General features: G+C 40.8%; 3 protein-coding genes across 8 annotated transcripts; 1 reads left to right on the plus strand and 2 right to left on the minus strand.

Annotated features, from left to right (window-relative positions):
• Positions 1–42: 42 nt before the first annotated feature.
• LOC121910848 (potassium channel subfamily K member 13) lies at positions 43–3,456 on the minus strand. 3 transcript variants are annotated; one of them, XM_042432208.1, is made up of 3 exons: positions 3,028–3,456; positions 2,350–2,894; positions 43–2,202 (listed from the first exon to the last, which is right to left on the minus strand). In XM_042432208.1, exons 1-3 carry the CDS (start codon positions 3,410–3,412, stop codon positions 1,885–1,887), a joined length of 1,248 nt encoding a protein of 415 aa, XP_042288142.1. In that variant the 5' UTR covers positions 3,413–3,456; the 3' UTR covers positions 43–1,884. The 3 variants fall into 3 exon arrangements, with proteins under 3 accessions (XP_042288142.1, XP_042288141.1, XP_042288140.1); XM_042432207.1 differs by having other exon boundaries at positions 43–2,256; XM_042432206.1 differs by having other exon boundaries at positions 43–2,894.
• Positions 3,457–4,824: 1,368 nt separating this feature from the next.
• itpkca (inositol-trisphosphate 3-kinase Ca) lies at positions 4,825–11,661 on the minus strand. 3 transcript variants are annotated; one of them, XM_042430239.1, is made up of 8 exons: positions 11,176–11,661; positions 9,533–9,698; positions 8,622–8,721; positions 8,287–8,500; positions 7,242–7,446; positions 6,999–7,100; positions 6,845–6,916; positions 4,825–6,681 (listed from the first exon to the last, which is right to left on the minus strand). In XM_042430239.1, the coding sequence occupies exons 2-8, from the start codon at positions 9,605–9,607 to the stop codon at positions 6,475–6,477; spliced, it is 975 nt and encodes a 324-aa protein (XP_042286173.1). In that variant the 5' UTR covers positions 9,608–9,698; positions 11,176–11,661; the 3' UTR covers positions 4,825–6,474. The 3 variants fall into 3 exon arrangements, with proteins under 3 accessions (XP_042286173.1, XP_042286174.1, XP_042286175.1); XM_042430240.1 differs by lacking the exon at positions 11,176–11,661 and adding an exon at positions 10,477–10,561; XM_042430241.1 differs by lacking the exon at positions 9,533–9,698 and having other exon boundaries at positions 11,176–11,658.
• ccdc61 (coiled-coil domain containing 61) lies at positions 10,563–17,268 on the plus strand. 2 transcript variants are annotated; one of them, XM_042430237.1, is made up of 13 exons: positions 10,563–10,781; positions 12,630–12,787; positions 12,878–12,960; positions 13,695–13,855; positions 13,978–14,130; positions 14,219–14,426; positions 14,544–14,644; positions 14,762–14,973; positions 15,169–15,247; positions 15,349–15,546; positions 15,630–15,663; positions 15,754–15,820; positions 15,940–17,268. In XM_042430237.1, exons 2-13 carry the CDS (start codon positions 12,640–12,642, stop codon positions 16,032–16,034), a joined length of 1,539 nt encoding a protein of 512 aa, XP_042286171.1. In that variant the 5' UTR covers positions 10,563–10,781; positions 12,630–12,639; the 3' UTR covers positions 16,035–17,268. The 2 variants fall into 2 exon arrangements, with proteins under 2 accessions (XP_042286171.1, XP_042286172.1); XM_042430238.1 differs by having other exon boundaries at positions 10,565–10,781; positions 14,544–14,626.
• Positions 17,269–17,520: the final 252 nt, after the last annotated feature.

Raw genomic sequence — 17,520 nt, forward strand, 5'->3', positions numbered from 1 at the left:
GTGGCATCTTGTGGGAGAACCTACTGTGGGCTCATTCTAAGCTAACGAAAACACAACAATTCTTATTTTCAGGTGATTATATGATAATTAAAACATACTTATGAATATTATATTCCAATTCTCCATTCCGATAAATGCCACCAAATTCTACACAGTGCACCTTTAAATCTCAACACATACACACATTTGGTCAAGAAAAAATACATTTCACACATTGTCTAAAATCTCTCTGAAGAGGAGTTTACTTTTACATTTTTGTGTATATTTTAAACAAGTAGAATCAGATCTACTTGGCTGAGTGATGTTTGGAAAATTTGTTAAAATAATTTGTTACATTGCAATCAAAAGAGCTATACAGCATGTTAAGGTTTGATTATTACTTAAAAACCAAATTAGTTTTGGAAAGCACATCTTTAAAAGTATCCGAATATATCTCTATATTTACTGACCAATCAAAATCTATTTATATTAAGAGATTCAACATATAAACATTTTTTGCAATTCTTTCTATGTATGAAACATATTTCTAAATCCATTCTTCAGTACAGAGCATGTGAAATGTATTTTTTCCATAAGTCGGATATGTACTGTGCTGCCTTATTCATCAATTATATATTTGATAAAACAAACAACAAGCATCAGAACGGGTCAGTTTCAGGATGGGTCAATTTATCAGCATCATGCTGCATTGTTGTATTATTTCAGTGAGTAATTTTCTGTGTATAGACATTACATGTTAAGAGTTATGATTGTTTTCAACCTAAATAAAGAATATTTGACTGACTACTTGCAGTATTTTTACCCACAGTAACTGACTAAACAATTTCTCTCATTGTTTTAAAATGAGTAACAGTGAAGACAATTGTCAAGCGTGACCACTAAAGAAAAATGGAAGATTTTGTCTACTCTAAAGATCTCTCATTCATCATCTAAAGCGCTGATGAAAATCTGCCATGTAGAAATGACAAAATGACACAAAACGGATTCAAATGGGTTTTCTTGCATAGTGAAGGATCTCCTCCAGCTACCCAAGGAGAGCCTGAATCTTGCCTTCCACTCCGTTGATGTGATCCGGTGACTGTCTGTACAGCACTTATTGACATAAGGATGTCCTCTACGGGCCTCGTTTGATTAGATGTGCTCTATTTAAAACCCTGGATCTCAGTGCACTCTTTCATGATTGTGAATTTCAATGACATGCATTGATGAAACAAGACGGGCGATTTGCAAGCAATCAACAAATTAAAATGTTTCTTTCTCGGTGCTCGTGAGCTCCTGTAGTGTGTTTGAGGAGCTCCTTTTCAAACACAAATCACAATCAACATGTTTTATACATGCAGATAGTTATCTAAGAGGAGACTGTAGATACTGTGTTCCTGTCTGCATGTTCACTAATACTGGCTGCCACCTCACATACAACCATATTTGTCGAGGAGCTAAGGGGACATGTGCGGCACTCTTAAATCAGCGGTCCCCTTTAAGTGGTCCTCCACTGCTTCTTTCATCTGATTGCTTTTGTATGAGCCAATCACTTCAGGACATCAGACCCCTCTTCACAGTGATGCTGAAATCTTTAAATTGCATTCGCCTTTTGGCTCTCTTTCTCCTCTCAGAGCAAAATGCGAACAATTATTTGATGTCCAGAATCCACACTGGAGGTCTGCTATTATCTGCATAGACTTCCATTGAAATTGCTCAGAGAGGCGCTGAACAGATGGTAATTAGAGGGGAATTATTCTATTGTGAGAATTTGGTTTTGTCATACTGAGGGGACAAATGATTTTCTCAGAATCACTCAGTAAGGAAATAGTTGGATTAGGACTCCAATATAGAGAACCCAAAGCATACAAGAATACACATCTTGGTGTGTTATACAATGTGGTGCTACCTATCCACACTGGTTTCCTGTAGGCGATTATTCATGATGGCCAAGGCTCCCACACCGCCAGAGAATCCATTTTGATGACCATAGCTCTGCCGTGGGCCCTGATGAGCTGTTTCGCTCAGCTGCTTCTGCAGCAGCGCCAGAGACACCTTATTAGACACCATGAACTCATTGACAGAGATCATCTCTCCTGACAGCCGGCGGCCTACATAAACCCCATCAGCCACTGCACCGGCTTCTGTCTCGCTGTCACACACTGTCTCTACTGAGCCCTCCGTGTAGCGGTGTCTTCCTGCAGGGCAGTGGGATGAGATCGGCTGCACGGTGTTGCGTTTTAAGCGTTTTTGCCTGAGGTGTGCAGTCGGACGTCTCTGGCTGCGATTTTTCTTATGGAGGCAGGGGCAGCAGAGCCACCAGCAGCCAGATGTAGAGCAGGAGCAGGACTGATGCTGCCCGGAACAGACAAGCTTACCCAGGATCCAGTTGAGAGTTTGCTTGATGATAATAGAAATGACATTAAAAAGTGAGTAGATGCAACATACTCCCATTAAGATGAAAAGGCAGTTCCCGAGCCGGTAAGCCTCCTGAGACTCGTACTGCTGTCTCTGGCTGCTTACTAGGTCCCCGAAGCCGATGGTGCTGAAGGCCACGAAGCAGAAGTAGAGGGAGTCCACATAGCTCCAGTTCTCCATGGAGCTGTACAGAGTAGATGCACTGCATGCTATCACAATCGAAGCCACTCCCAGGATCAGCATCACATAATAGACCGAAGGCTTCCAACCTTCTAAACTGTCCTCCTCTCGGGACTGCTCCTCCCCGCTCGACATAATCCCCACCCCAGCACATCGCAGCCGACGCTCATGACACCAGCGCATGATGTAAGCTAACATCGTGATGATCCTCTCTAGGAAGAGGTTAAAGAAGAGGATGGTGGCAGCACAACCAATGAGGCCGTAGAAGATTAGGAATATTTTCCCAGCTATGGTCGCTGGTGTGGTCATGCCAAAGCCTAGAAAGGAAAAATAAAAGTTTCAAAGGTCTTGGATGATATGCAATACAGTTCTGGAGTTGGTATCTTATAGGGAACATCTAAGAACTTCTGAATCAGCATCTCAGATAAACAAAAAAGCTGCAAGACTTACCAATAGTGGAGACCACCGTGCCCACAAAGTAGAAAGCTCCAGAAAAGTCCCAGCGGGGCCTCAACGCATCCACTCTGATCCCGGCTCCGTTTGCCTCCTCGTACTGGCGCAGCAGAGTGTGCAGGGCCCCCAGGTTGACCCTGTATCGCTGGGTGAAGTTGTCCAGCTGCTGCTTCCAGAGGCGGCGGGCACGGAGCTCGAAGGGGTGTTCCAGGGCTGAGAAGATGGCTGCCCCGCACAATAAGTAGAGCAGGATAAGCCCGGCCAGCAGGCAGAAACGGGCGTTGTCTTCATTCATGGGCGCCCTGGGGCAGCAGCAGCCACCAGCAGCCCTCCTCTGAGCCATGACCACAGCAGCAGCACAGATACACCACTGTAACAGCATGCAACGCCTCTGCCAGTGCTACCAAGTCACACACTCACTGTACGCGTTGCACGCATCACCCGCCACACAACATACATGCGCAAACTATATGAAACACACCTGGTTTACATACACAGCGATGCATTTGGCTCAGGATTGAAAGACCTCTTGCAGGAGGGCTGAAGGCTGCTTTGATCATTTAGGAGAAAAATGATGCATCTGTAACAAAACAAAAAGGAAAATCTCTCAATATGAATATTATTAATACTAAAATGTACATATTTTATTATTTTATTTTGCATAACTGTATTGTTTATTCATGCAAAATGATTTTAAACCACAAAAATCTGACTGACAACATGCATGACTTTTGGTTAAATCAATATATTATAAAGTTCATGGTTAGTTAACACTGTAAATTAAGAAAAACTGTTTATTCAATAGCTGTTTATGATACGTAATGTACACACAGGTCATGCAGTCAAAGTTTAAAGTAAAAAGAAACACATAGTACCTGTTGTCGTTCCCTGAGCGCTGCTGGTCTGCTGTGTTCTTATGGATCTGCAGAACAATGACCAGCGAGAGGAAGCCCCTTGAGTTTTTTGTGCAAACCGAGAGGCTGTCTGATGTTTTGTCTGTCACATACTGACATCATCATCCCCTGCCCACCCCCCTCCGTCTTTGAGCACAACCCGATTGGTGCTGTCATCTCTTCATTTTCAAAGCACTACTCCTCTTTTCAAGCCTTCATCACACCTCAATTTGACTTCTGCTGAAAGAGCCACATGTGACAAAAGGTTTGCTTTCAAAAATTTGTCCAATCTCTGTTACATCTACCAAGCATGGATCAAGGAATTTCAAGTCCTAATTGAAGTCAATCTGGACTCCTCTCTGCAGCCATGTTAGAAACATTAAAGGAGCGCCACATAACCAGATGCTCGCCAGTCTAACAGGACAAAGTTGAGTGGGTACTCGACTCTAAACTGCTCCAGTGGGTTTTGATCAGTAGCAAATAGATCAGACTGCGGTTGTACTGTGCAGCTTGCAGACCCTCTGAGAGGGTTTTTTGTTGTTGCTGCAGACTGTGTGGGAGGATTAGTTGAACATGGCTATCAGTTTCTCTGTCTGTTGTCATCCCTTTAATCTTGTGTGGTGCAGCAGGTAAGGGCAGGGGTTCCCTGTGCCTGCCGTCTGATGGCTGAATGACCATAGAGGACAGGTGTGGACGACAGAGAGCACATCTGCCTTCATCTCACCAGTCAGCCCTCAATCAGGTGTTCAACTTCAGTTTGATTAATATTCTGATGTGTGTGATTCTGACAGTTTTGCACATCAATCTGTTTAACATAATTTAATGACTTTAAATGTTAGTGAAAGCACTGATGTAATTTGTTTCTCAACAGAATTACAGCATGTTTACCAATAACCAAACATTACAAGATATAATTACTTTATTAAGAATTGTATACGATGAGCTTAATTTTGTGCTTCATTTAACAAACCAAAAATGTTAATGTCCATGTACAAAAGATTCAACTTTGCATGTTAAAATTCAGTAAAGCCAGGATCTAAATATGACATTGGCACAAAATTAACAACGTACTTTTTCAAATATTCTCATCCTTAAGTAATTTACTCAAATACAAATATTTTTATTTGCTTATTTGTTGTCTATTGGTTTATTTATGGGTGTTAAATTTAGCCAAAAGGGTAACTTTAATCCAAAGTCAGTCTGCAATTTGTTAATTATTTTGACTGATCTTGTATGAAGGCAGAAATGCAGAAATCACAATCTGCTTGATTGTTTTCAGTGATCCGAAACAGAGTAGAAACATTAAATATCATCGACCTTCATTCCTCAGAAGAGAATAAAAACACTGCGATTAATAACTGATACTGAGACAGATACACATTTCAACCAGAGAGTTTCTGTCAAGGTGTCAGCAACAGAGAGAATAAATGAGGACAGTTTGTGTCCAAAAAATATCAAAATGCCAATGTGACATTGACAACAAACTAATCATAAGATTTTGTTAACAGCATATAAAAGCATAAATTCTACTCACTAGTAATTAAATCAATAAATGTAGAAATATTGTGTTGCAATATTACTCATCATGGTACTGAAATACAATGCATCATATATGTTTACCCACTGTTGCTACCTTTGGGTCTTAAGTTGGACTTTTAGGTGAAACACAAACATTCATTCCTCATAGTTAAAAGTACAAAGACAACCCGGAAAATAATATAAAACGTAATGTGAAAATTAAACCATCAACCCCATAAATCACTATAGTATATGCAAAAGTCTAATTTTGTTGGACTACAAGGAACACTAATACTGACGCATGAATGGTGAAATTATTTAACAATCTGATGTGAACATGTATGTGTCACTGTGTAATAAGCCACAATACTGACTGTTTCTCATTCCTACACAGCAAAATATCATATCTATGCAAATGATGCATTTAAACCTTAGCAAATACTGATGGTGAAATAGTTATGAAATAATGAAATATCAGTTCACTTTTTGGCATCATAGTTTTAGCACCATTTTAATGACACAGTGTGACATTTTAACTACCGATCATCTTAAGCCAGAGGAGGCATCCAATTAGCTTATAATTGCAAGTTCCATATGTTTCCTGAAATAACAAGCAGGACATCTCAACGCAGTAGGGTCGGACGTCTCCTGGTGAAGCTGTAAACTGAGACTGTGTTTGGCTCAGTGTCAGCGAGCGCAGCTGAGTGTAGGTCTAAGCAGTGGTCACACTGGATTTACTGTAAAGGCTCAGGTTGCTAAGGGATCTCATAAATTACTAATGATCATTTAATCAGAGTTGTGTGCCTGATTTACTGATAAAATCTGTTCATGCCAGCTTTCAGTTCATTTTTGCAATATTTCTTGTTATTGTAATCAACCACATCTTCCATTTTACACCCTCATTACTATATTTTCCTCTAAAGTTCATTTCCTCTATTCTGACAACACAACCATTTCAGAAACCAATCCATCTGCAGCAAGAGGTGAAGGAAGGATTGAGAGTAAATTTCCACATGTTTTTCATGTGGTCTTTTCAGGTCAGTGGCAGCATGTTGGCTAGTATATCAATGAGGTTGTCCAGACCCCACAGGTAGCCATCTTCTCGATTACCCTCTACCCAGGGAGTGCGGTGGTCCAAGGTGAGGGGCGCCGGCAAGGCCACTGTCTTTCCAAAGTCAATCATCCAGATGCCTGTTTGGCCATTCCAGTCGTGCACAAACAGTAAGGAACTACCCACAACCTGCAGGGACACAGCTGTTAGGAAAAAGTTCCACCAGTGGACAAATGTAAGACAAAAAAATGGGCTCAAAAACACCACCATACATTTCCAATATAGCTCTTTTGGAACAAGGTCAGTGGGCTTTTTTTCCCTTTACATTTTCAAAACATCTACTACATCCTACCTCATGTGTCCTGAAGAAGTGTGATGTCTCCAACACCTGCCGCAACTGTTTCAGCCGTCTCAGATAGCCCCACTGAAGGGAATGACACAAGATTAACAAGAGAAGAGAGAAACACAAATATACAAATGAATCAGTCATTGAAGGTCACACTTACCACAATGTGTGTATTGGACTCAACAAAGTTGTCAAGTGCTTCTGTCACTTGCTCTCTGCTTTTGGTCCTTTTGAAGTTTGTGTGACATTCTTCATTAGCTTTCTGCGCAGGACATTTATACATTTTGGAATTACAATGAAAAGAGACATTTATTGCTGCAAAAACCAAAAAATATTTTTTCAAAGGTTGTCAACCTAACAGCGTCTATGAATTCAATGACCATGACTCCACTTTGGAGCTTACCCTGAATCCTTCGATACGGAAACCCAGAGTTGCTGTGGAGCTCAGGGTCTCCCTCCACTGCATGTACCTGGTTTTCAGCACTGCCTGCTGGGCTCGTTCCTGGTCTGTTGGGGCCTCTGGGTCCACAGCCACCATCTTCTCGTACATGTCCTTACGAGGCTGGGGCCGCTCTTGGGCCATCAGCAGCTCCTCCTCCTGGTATGTGCTGTCAATAAACACACTGCCTTAGAAGCCGTGTTTCCATTAGATTAGCAAGATAATTTTAAGCAAATTTTTGAAATGTCGCAAAAAGGAAAATGTGAATTAGGTGCGTTTCCATCAACTGGTTTAACGCGAATAAACTAGGCAGTAGATGGCGGTATTGCCTAAAATAATACGCCAGTAAACAGAGTAGACGAAGTAGAGGTTGGCAACCAGAAACAAAACAAATAGTTGTCACTGTTCTTTCATGTTAGCTAGTATTGGCCATGCTTCATGCTATCTGGAGATGCCGGAAGACACAAAGAGCAGAAACAGCTGATCAGTCATGTGAGTTAAACGTTCACTACGTCACTATTTATTCGACAAATGCATTTCCGTTACCCATTTTGTGCATAAACTCTTTTTCGACATTTCCAAAATCCACCTCAAGCCAGCGTAAAAACTTTTTTGCGAAATTGAGGAAGGTTTTTTTTTTAATTTTGGCATTTCCATTAAGCTTTTTTAATGCGATACTTCAAAATGCGCATAAAAATAGGTCAATGGAAACACGGCTAGAGACTGGAGTCTGTCACTTACATATAAATTGTATTTAAGGCTTATACTAAAGCTTCAAAGAAAAACAAAACTTTCACATAAGACCCAGTGACATAATTTGTCATTACAGATGCTCATTTGTTATATATTGGGAAATAATCTGTTCTTTTTCTGCTGATTTTATCACTAAATTATTATTTTTTTGTGATGAAGTTATTCAGGATCTATCAAAAACTTAAAAAAGCCCCTTTTAAGGATTAAGTGTTGCACTAAACATCTCCTCCTTCAATTAGCATTTGTTCAAACTTACCGGCTGCCCATCTTGCAGTCCATGATAGCAGGTGTGTTGAAGTGGGTCAGCAAGTTATCCATCATGTTGTAATCCTGCTCGTCCCGCTGCACAACACCGTGGTAGGCTGGAACAAAGGGCCTGAGAGTGTCCTCCATCAGCTTCAGGTAGCATTGTCGCTCCCCCTCACAAAACCTCTTCAGCAGCGTGCCATAATCCCCAACATGAAAGCACCCTGTGAAGAGGAGCAAGGAAAGGGAGACTCAGAGGAGAGGAGACGCAAAAAAAAAACATACTTATTCCATGAGTTACTTTGAGAATGTTTCACTGGGAAGCAAAAGGGAAGATAAACAAACCTGCATGTCCGACCACTTGCAGCCACTGCTGGGGGTTCTTGGGGGTCATAGGAAGAAGAGATGAAGTCCCGCAATTTTTGTGTTTCTTCCATGCGGAGTTCTGCATGGGAAGACCGAAATCCTCAATCCTCATGAGATGACAGTCATTCTTCAGCACACACACACTCCAGGTCACACTTCCACACTGCACTGTGTTTTTCTGCTTCTCTACAGACAGACAGCGATGACCTCAGACTTCAGACTCGGTCAACTTTTTTTCCTTACGGGTGAACAACGTCTCCGTGGAAACAGCCTTTCACCAAGACTGAGTGAAGACATGCAATGGACAGGGTCGGCTCTGATCTTACGCAACAGGTTCAAACATTTATTAATCATTTACAGGAAGCACTTGTTTTCTGTAAATGTGCGATTAACCACTTAACAAAACAGGCTGAGCACGATGATGTTGATAATGTCAACAGGGAAGTTTGTTCAGACACAATACTGTAAATTAACTGGTGGAAAATGTATCTTCTATTTTTATTTTGACATACCAAAAAAATGTGAAGAGTTGCTTGGTTCTGTCTGTTCACTAAAGCATTATACACAGTCTGTCAACACACAATTTGTCATTTCACACAATGGTGCAATGACAACTAACAAAACACAAGAACTAGTCATTAACACATTAAACACACCCCACACCGGACTGAACCCCACCTCCATCCAGAGCAAGACAGTAGAACAACTTCCAATATCTTGGACTCAATTTAGACAATAAACACAACTTTGATCAACACATCACTGATTTCTATAAACAATCCCAGCAGAGACTTCTATTTTTGCTTTAGAAGCATAATCCAACCCATCCTGCTGTACTGCTCCCCCTGTTTCTTTACCGTTCTAACCATCTCCAAAGAAAACAAACTTACCAGGATCACATATGCTGCCTCCAAAATCATCCACTCCCCTACGCCCAACCTCTCAGAAATAAACAACAGATCCATCACACGTCTCACACTCAGAATAGCGAATGACACTGATCACCCCGTCAATCCACACTTCACACTACTGCCGTCAGGCCGTAGATACAGGACCCTAAAATGGACACAGTGTATAGATCAAGAATCACCTTTGGGAGTGCAGATAAATGTATATGTGTTGGGATACAGGTGGAGGAATGATTGTTTTGTGTTTATGTATATCAGTATGTTTGCAGTGTGGCTATCTGTACAATAAAGACTGTATCTATCTATCTATTATAATTTAGACACTTTGGGTGTTTTGTCTGTCGGTCAGAATTTGGAAATTACAGGGCACAACTTTGGGCCTGGGTCGTGATGGCAATTTGTCAAAATTTTTGACATTTTATGTAACATCTCATTTATGAAACATCTTGTGTCCAACAGTTTAAAAACTTCTGATATTGAATATATTTGTATATTTATAGATTCTGTCATTTTAAATGAGGGAGAAAGAGAACATGTCATTTCAAGGGTTTTAACAAGATAATATGAATATCAGACATATAATATTATTCAAAGTAGGGTATTTTATATACATCTTAAAACATGTCTGGAGGGGACCTTTAAGTATCAGATACGTCTTCCTCCACTGTTACAGTATATTTCAGCCTTATCTTGTACACCATAGACTGTATATGTTGTACCTTGCTGTACTGTGGAGGTTACTGTCTGTTTGTTACTGTCTGCTTGTTACTGTCTGTCTGTTACTCTCTATTAGTTACTGTCTGTTAGTTACTTTATGTCTGTTACTGTCTGTTTGTTACTGTCTGTTAGTTACTGTCTGTTTGTTACTGTCTGTTTGTTACTGTCTGTTTGTTACTGTCTGTTTGGAGGTAGTGTCTCTTTGTTACCTGTGGAGGGCAGCGATAAGCCTGATAGGCATCGAGCCTCCGTCCAAATAGAAGCAGAAGAAGAGGCAGCTGAGGTAGAGCAAAGTGAAGAAGAAGAATTTAACGGTTCCCGGTTGTTGAACCGCTCTAGTGTCCGCTCTCCACAGTGCTGGTGTTTCACAAACTGTTTTTGAACTGGGGTGTATGGCATCAATGACGCTGCTTCATTTAACTTAACCGAGCTATGTCGCCGCAATGTTTTCCCAACGAGCAGCTCTGTCGTTGACAACTTAAACCCCATTAAAGGAGCATCGCTGCACCCAAAGGTAACGTTAACATCTTTTTTCTTTGACGGTTATCCGCACACTGAGAGACGTTATGTGCTTCACTTAACAGATAACTCAGTTGACTAGCTGCTCACTAACGGTAACGTCCATGCTAGCTAACCGTAGCTAACGACGAGTTAACGTTACCGGAGCGGGGATGTTGTTGACTCCGGCTAGTCGACGTGTTCACGGAGAAGCAGAAAATAATCCGCATTTATCAGCTTCAAGAGCCTCAAACTTAACTAAGATAAGGTGAACAAGCTGAACAAGCAGGTCCGTGTGTGTTTATGTGCAGTGAAAGATAAAGACGACACTCTCTCTTTCACTCTGCACGGGAGAAAGTGAAGCTTAACCGCATTATAATGCAGCGAAACAGACACAATTCATAACTTACCTCGTAAAACATGACTGAAGACCTCTGCAGAGTCCTCGACATATGATCATTTATGACCCATCAACCCCAACTTTTCAATAAAAACGATGAGACCTTTTGAAATGGACTCGCTACCGCCCCCCGTGGTGTGTTTAGGACAAGACAGGCTGTATGAGAACAAGGTGAGCCAGGTAAGATGAGACAGAAAGACTCAATAATTATATGAATGTGTTAAAAAGGCTCATTTATGTAGAAATTTAAGATAAAAAACATCCATCTAGGGCTGCAACTGAGGATTATTTACCTAATCAATAATCTGCAGGTCATTTTCTTGATTAATCGTTATTGTGACCTGTCAGAAAAAAAGTGAAAACTAGCAAATATTCATTTACATTTGAGGAGCTAGAAACGGCGTATCATTGGCATTTTTAGTTATTTAATTAATCGATCATAATTGTTGCGTCAAAAATAAACTAGTCAATTAACCGACTAGCCGTTTCAGCTCAGTGCCTACACCCCCTCATGCTATATATTTTTTATATTACTGAGCAAAAAATCTTCAGGGCTGCAACTAATGATTATTTTCATTATCGATTAATTATTATTATATTAATTATTTTCTCAATGAATCGATTAGGTGTTTGGTGCATAAAATGGCAGAAAATGGTGAAACATGCTGGTCATGGTTTATCAAAGCCCAGGGTGACGTCCTCAAATGTCTTGTTTTGTCCACAACACAAAGATATTCAGTTTACTGTCATAGGATATAGAGCTGCAATGATTAGTTGATTAATCGATTAGTTGCCAAATATTGAATTAATTGCAAGCTATCGTGGTAATTGATCAATTGTTTTTGAGTCACTTTTTTAAAAAAAGTCCAAAGACTCTTGGTCAGGACAAAAGAAGACATTTTAGGACGTCATCCTGGGCTTTGAGAAACAGTGATCGACATTTTTCACCATTTTCTGACATTTTATAAACCAAACAACTAATCGCTTAATCGTCAGATTAATTGATAATGAAAATAATCATTAGTTGCAGCCCTAATAGAATACTAGAAAAAACAGAAAATATTCACATTTAAGAAGATTTTGTTTCTTTAAAAAAATGACTCAAAACAATTAATCAATTATCAAAATCGTTGCCAATTAATTTAATAGTTGGCAACTAATCGTTGCAGCTCTAAAAACAGTCTGGTGACTAGAAACAGGACATGCAGTACCTAGTTTAATATTGAACCCACTGGTGGACGTGTGAAACCTTTAGCAGACTTGGCAGGATACTGAAAATTATGATGTTATGATCAGGCTTTAGAGCTTGTTGTTCATTGCTGGCATCAGATGTATGCAGCTCATACATAAGCGAATAGCATGTTGTATGACAAACAGAAGGTTGTAAATCCACTAACATACCCAGCTGTGTTTTTTTAAATAGTTGCCTTTAATTCATAGAAATAATTTATTTCCCCTCCACAGAGCCAGAGCGATGGAGGAGCGCTCTGAGGTGACGGAGGATATTGTGTTTCGTGGAGTGGAGTTTGCGGTGAAGATAGAGGTGGAGAAGGGTTTGCTGATAGTGGAAGTCTGCGACTCTATGACAGCGGATCAGTGGAGGGGGGAATTCGATCCAGCATGTAAGTAGCATCAATTTATCATAGATTAAATGTCATCACAGACACAAATAGTCCCACTTATGCTCTTTAATTCTTCTTTTTTTTTTTCAGACATTGAGGATCTCACCCGCAAAACTGGCAACTTCAAGCAGTTTCCAATTTTCTGTAGCATGTTGGAATCAGCTGTTAGAAAGGTATGTCTGAAGGTGAACTCACATAATGCAAAAAAAATAGAGGTAGCTAAAGTGCATACAAAGCCACTAGAAAGATGCGAGCAGACATGGATTCGCTCCAGGCTGTGTGAGCTGAGGCAGAGACTCGTTCATTCGAGTTCAACGTTTCCACTTGAGCGAAAAATCCACAGTCATCCTGAGCTGTCTTATTGCCTTTCTCCTTTCCATTCACACACAGGAACAGAGGGTCAAAAGGAGAGGGGCTGGAGGAAAGTGAAAGAGACTATTGGAAATTTTGGTACATTAGTAATCAGTCTCAACTGGACTGGCATGTACATGCAAACACAGGACACGCAGTACTGTCTGTCAGGAACATGTTCATTGGCTGAACCATGAATGACACAAACTACAAAAACACTTCAGCAGTTAAATTTGTGCAAAGACAATGAGACAAAAACTGCTTCATGTTGTATCTCTTAATATTGTAATATGATGCTTACTGAGAGACTTTTTCCTCTGAGGAAAAACATAAAATCTTTACTAATTTTGTGTATTTAAATGATTAACATTTTTTGTTGCTGTACATATATAAGTGTCAAGCCAACATGAAAAATTAAAAACTATAATTAGGCCACCATCATAAAAACATTAACAATCTTTTATAAGTTGTTGTTTTTTTTTTTTTTCCTATGTTGATGGCCATGAAATCTATTTGATCTCCGATGATGCAAAGTTAACTTTAGCTTTTTCTGCAGACGAGTGATTCTGTTACGCTTGACCTCCTGACCTATGCCGACCTGGAGCTGCTTCGTAACAGAAAGGCCGGAGTGGTTAGTCGTCCTCGCGGCCATCAGCAGTCGTCTGCTCTCACTGCCAAAAGATATCTAATCCTCATCTACACCGTGGAGTTTGACAGGTTGGTCTCTTTGGCAAAGTTCACATAGTCACTTGTAAAACATGATTTAGATCTTTTTTTTCTCTGTATTTTGATTGTGTCAGTGGTAATATCTGTCTCCATTTGCTATTTTGTATTTGCAGGATACACTACCCCCTGCCCCTGCCCTATGTGGGTAAGCCTGACCCGGCTGTCCTGCAGAAGGAAATCAGAGCCCTGAGGGCTGAGCTCAGCGCTCTCACCTCTCATGGAGTTAATAAATCTGCAGAACTAGAAATACACCGGCTACGAGCAGAGTAGGTTGCATTTGCATCACCATGATCAATATGAAAGGATGTGGGACCTTTTTTTTTTTTAAATTTAGATGTCTCTACTTTCTTAAAGGCTGGCTCTGGTGAAAGAGGAGAAAGAGGCAATCGCCAAGGTTCTGGAGCGACTGCAGGTCAGCGGAAGTGGTTCCACGCCTGCACGAGAGGACTGGCGGGGCAGAGATGTGGTGAGGACGCTGGAGGAGCAGCTTGTCAAGGAGAGGGCCAAAAGCCAACGCTCGGCAAGCAAGAGATGCCAGGAGCAACGAATCCTATTGGAGCAGGTGGACACCTTCTGCTGTGTAGTAGTCCGTTGAAATAAATGTCCAATTGATTTTATTTGTTATTCTAGTGGTTTTAACTTTCTCTTTTCTTTTTTTTCCTCCCTCTGTCCTCGCTAGTTGGAGGAGTTGAGGTCATCAGAGTGCGCTCTCCGTGTCCGTGTCAAGAGTCTCACCAACGAACTGGCGATACTACGGAGAGGGTTAGACAATCTAAGCGTGTACTATATCCTTATTCTCTTTACTCTTTCAATCATTCACTTCCATTGTGGACCAAACATTTGAAATCTGAAATCTTATTTACTCACTTAGCACGTACCCTCTTTGTGTGTCTGCAGCAGAGTGACGCCTGTTTCCGGTCACACCAGCTCTCGAGTTGACGGGGAAATCTATCGCTCTCTCTCACGCGAGAGGAGGTCCGGGTACGGGACCGTCAGGGCTCGCTCAGGATCCAGAGAACGGATGGAACAAAGGTCAGAGGATAGAGGAAGAAGAGCGGACTCCTCGGGACCTCGCGCTCGGATACCAAGGGCGTCACCTTCTCCCACTGGTACCGGCACTGGTCATGATGATGTTGATATGTGATGAAGTATTTGATGATTCTGATGATTTTTTCCTCTTTAGTCATCACAAACCCTAAAAGATGCTTTTGTAGATCCGAATGAAATCATCAGTTATCAACCACATTGATTAAACTGAGTGATAATCTGTTTAGACCTCAATATTGCCACCTACTATCTCGCAGGGTCACGGGCAACACGCTTTGACCCGACCGCCTACATCCAGGACAGACAGCGCAGGCTGAAGGAAGCAGAGCTCAAAAAGTTGGTTTCCTTTAATATTTCCTCTGACATCTTCGATAGCACGACCTTATTTGATGTTGTAGCTGTTTGGAACAATAGTTCAACCTTGTGTCATGTGTCAGACAGAGGAAAGTGCGGAGGGACATGCTGACGTCACCCATTGTCCCTGAGAGAGGGCGCTCACGTTCCAGAGAGGCCTATCCTCACATGACTCGATCTGGCAGCAGAGGCAGGAGTTTATCTCTGGAGCGGAGAGGCAGCAGGAACTCATCCGAAAGCTCGTTAGTAGATATGGACGAAATGGCCAAAACTCTGTTCAGGTGAAGTTCTGCGTGTGGGATTATGTCTGTTGTTTGAAGTTTTGTTTTAGCAGCTTATTTTAACACGTTTTCTGTGTTTACAGAGGAAGAAAACAGACTTTCAATGGTCCCAGTGTGGTGAGTGACATGTTATTAATGTAACTCTGGTTCACTGACGATTATTGGTCTCTTATATGTATATTTAATGTGTGATTTATCTGTTAATAGTCCAGAGGAGGCCTTTTGAGCAGGAAGCCATTATGCAGCACTCCAACACGCAGAATGAAGGATAAAGGTAACCCATCATAAGTCTTTATTATGTTTACTGGGTTTTAATGATTTGAATAATTCTACTTCTTTAAAGAAAAAAAAAGAATCCAGCATCTTAATATCATTTTACATCTCAAACCACAGAGAGCTCCATGGATACGGGCGCTGAGCTGTCGGAGATAGATGCCAGGCTACAGGCTCTTCAGGAATACATGAGGGACCTGGATACAGGACACTAACGATGACCTGCTGCTCACACCACACGTGGATATGCTCCCTAATGACTGCGCAGCTTTTTTTTTTTTTTTTTTGCTTTTTTTTTACTGTGCACCCACTGAAGGAACATCAACATCAAACATGAGCGATGGGTTAACCAGTGTGGACATGTGTTCATGTAAGAGACTAAAACTCCCTCTGGACAATCAGACTCCCAGGTTTTCAGGAACTATTGCCATCACTGTGAAGGTCATTGGACGACCTTTTGTGAACTGAAATGATTATTTTTTAATATAATATGTTTTTATTAACTTAAAAGATTATTGTGTCTAAATGTGGTGTTATTTCCTTTCTTTTTTTCACCTCACCAACCCAAACAAGTGGATACATGGGTGTAAAATTTGTCCGTACTGAGTATTTCCTTTTTTTTTTTAAACTTTTTTAATAAGTAACAGTGTGGGTTGCGTTCTTTCACAGGGCTTAAAGATCAATTGTTGGTCATTTAAAAGCACAACATATCTGTTGTATGTCACATCTTCATTTCTGGACACATTTAAGTACTTAAACTAAAATACCCACAGGGTGAATGTGATTGTGTGATAGTAAATAAACCTTGTGATGGACTGTTGTCTCTTCCACCCGCGGTGTGCTGGGATTGACTTCAGCTCCTGAACTGTGAAATGTGATTTATAAGTAGAGGAAATGACTGACTGCATGCTTGTCACCACAGGATTTGATGGTTTAATGTCATTCTAGCTGAAGCCTTTTTTTCCATCTGTATGTTTTAATGTTTGTTCTCTTTCCTGCTCGACTTCAGACTCAGCATTACCAGTGCTTTTTAAGCATTATAGTTGTTCTAGTTGATCCACCTTGTGCATTAAAATTCAGCATTTTCTACTCTTTTAATGGACCTAATTCCATTTGAAGTTATATCCCAAACTCAAACTGTGAAAGATATTTAATCTTTGACAAAAATGCTATTAATCAGCATTTGAGAAAGGAAATAAGACATAATGAAGGATGAACTATGGTCAACAAAGCTGGAGTTGTTTTAGACAGACTATGGATTTTATACACTTTCATGGTGATGAGTGTAAGCATGGATATACTGACACTATGTACGCCAGCACCTTTTTTCATTTGATGAAATTGCCAAATTTTATGCATGAAACTGCTGTACATGTATGTGCACAAAGACTGTAACTCCCATTTTTACCTTGTTTTATACACCCTAAAATATAATTTATAAGAAATGTTTCCTCTGTGTAAAGACATTTTTGACATACATATGATCCAGTTTTGTACATACTGCTTCCCTTTGCACCAGCGTCAGTTGAGGTGGAGCCTGAGGGGAACCTTGAAGGGGTTTCCACCACTGCAGCTGGCTCGGTTTCATTAATTAACAAATAAACTTGAGAGCATGGAGCCGTTCTCTCAGGGGAACACCTCAGCGTCTGAACAGCTGCGCTCTGTTTCTACTGATACTCGAGAGGGAGACATGAAGGCCTT

Source organism: Thunnus maccoyii, chromosome 13 (assembly GCF_910596095.1).
Source record: "Thunnus maccoyii chromosome 13, fThuMac1.1, whole genome shotgun sequence".
Taxonomy (NCBI): Eukaryota; Metazoa; Chordata; class Actinopteri; order Scombriformes; family Scombridae; genus Thunnus; species Thunnus maccoyii.

Bases quoted from the DNA above. Each gene is read 5' to 3' on its own strand.
- itpkca (XM_042430239.1), bottom strand. From the start codon at position 9,607: ATGGATCTGTTGTTTATTTCTGAGAGGTTGGGCGTAGGGGAGTGGATG. The intron at 6,917-6,998 runs GTAAGTGTGACC...CATTCCCTTCAG, and splicing joins AGTCCAATACACACATTGTG to TGGGGCTATCTGAGACGGCT. The intron at 6,682-6,844 runs GTAGGATGTAGT...GTGTCCCTGCAG, and splicing joins ACTTCTTCAGGACACATGAG to GTTGTGGGTAGTTCCTTACT.
- LOC121910848 (XM_042432206.1), bottom strand. From the start codon at position 3,412: ATGCTGTTACAGTGGTGTATCTGTGCTGCTGCTGTGGTCATGGCTCAG. The intron at 2,895-3,027 runs GTAAGTCTTGCA...TTTCCTTTCTAG, and splicing joins CACGGTGGTCTCCACTATTG to GCTTTGGCATGACCACACCA.
- ccdc61 (XM_042430237.1), top strand. From the start codon at position 12,640: ATGGAGGAGCGCTCTGAGGTGACGGAGGATATTGTGTTTCGTGGAGTG. The intron at 12,961-13,694 runs GTATGTCTGAAG...CTTTTTCTGCAG, and splicing joins TGGAATCAGCTGTTAGAAAG to ACGAGTGATTCTGTTACGCT. The intron at 14,645-14,761 runs GTACTATATCCT...GTGTGTCTGCAG, and splicing joins GGGTTAGACAATCTAAGCGT to CAGAGTGACGCCTGTTTCCG.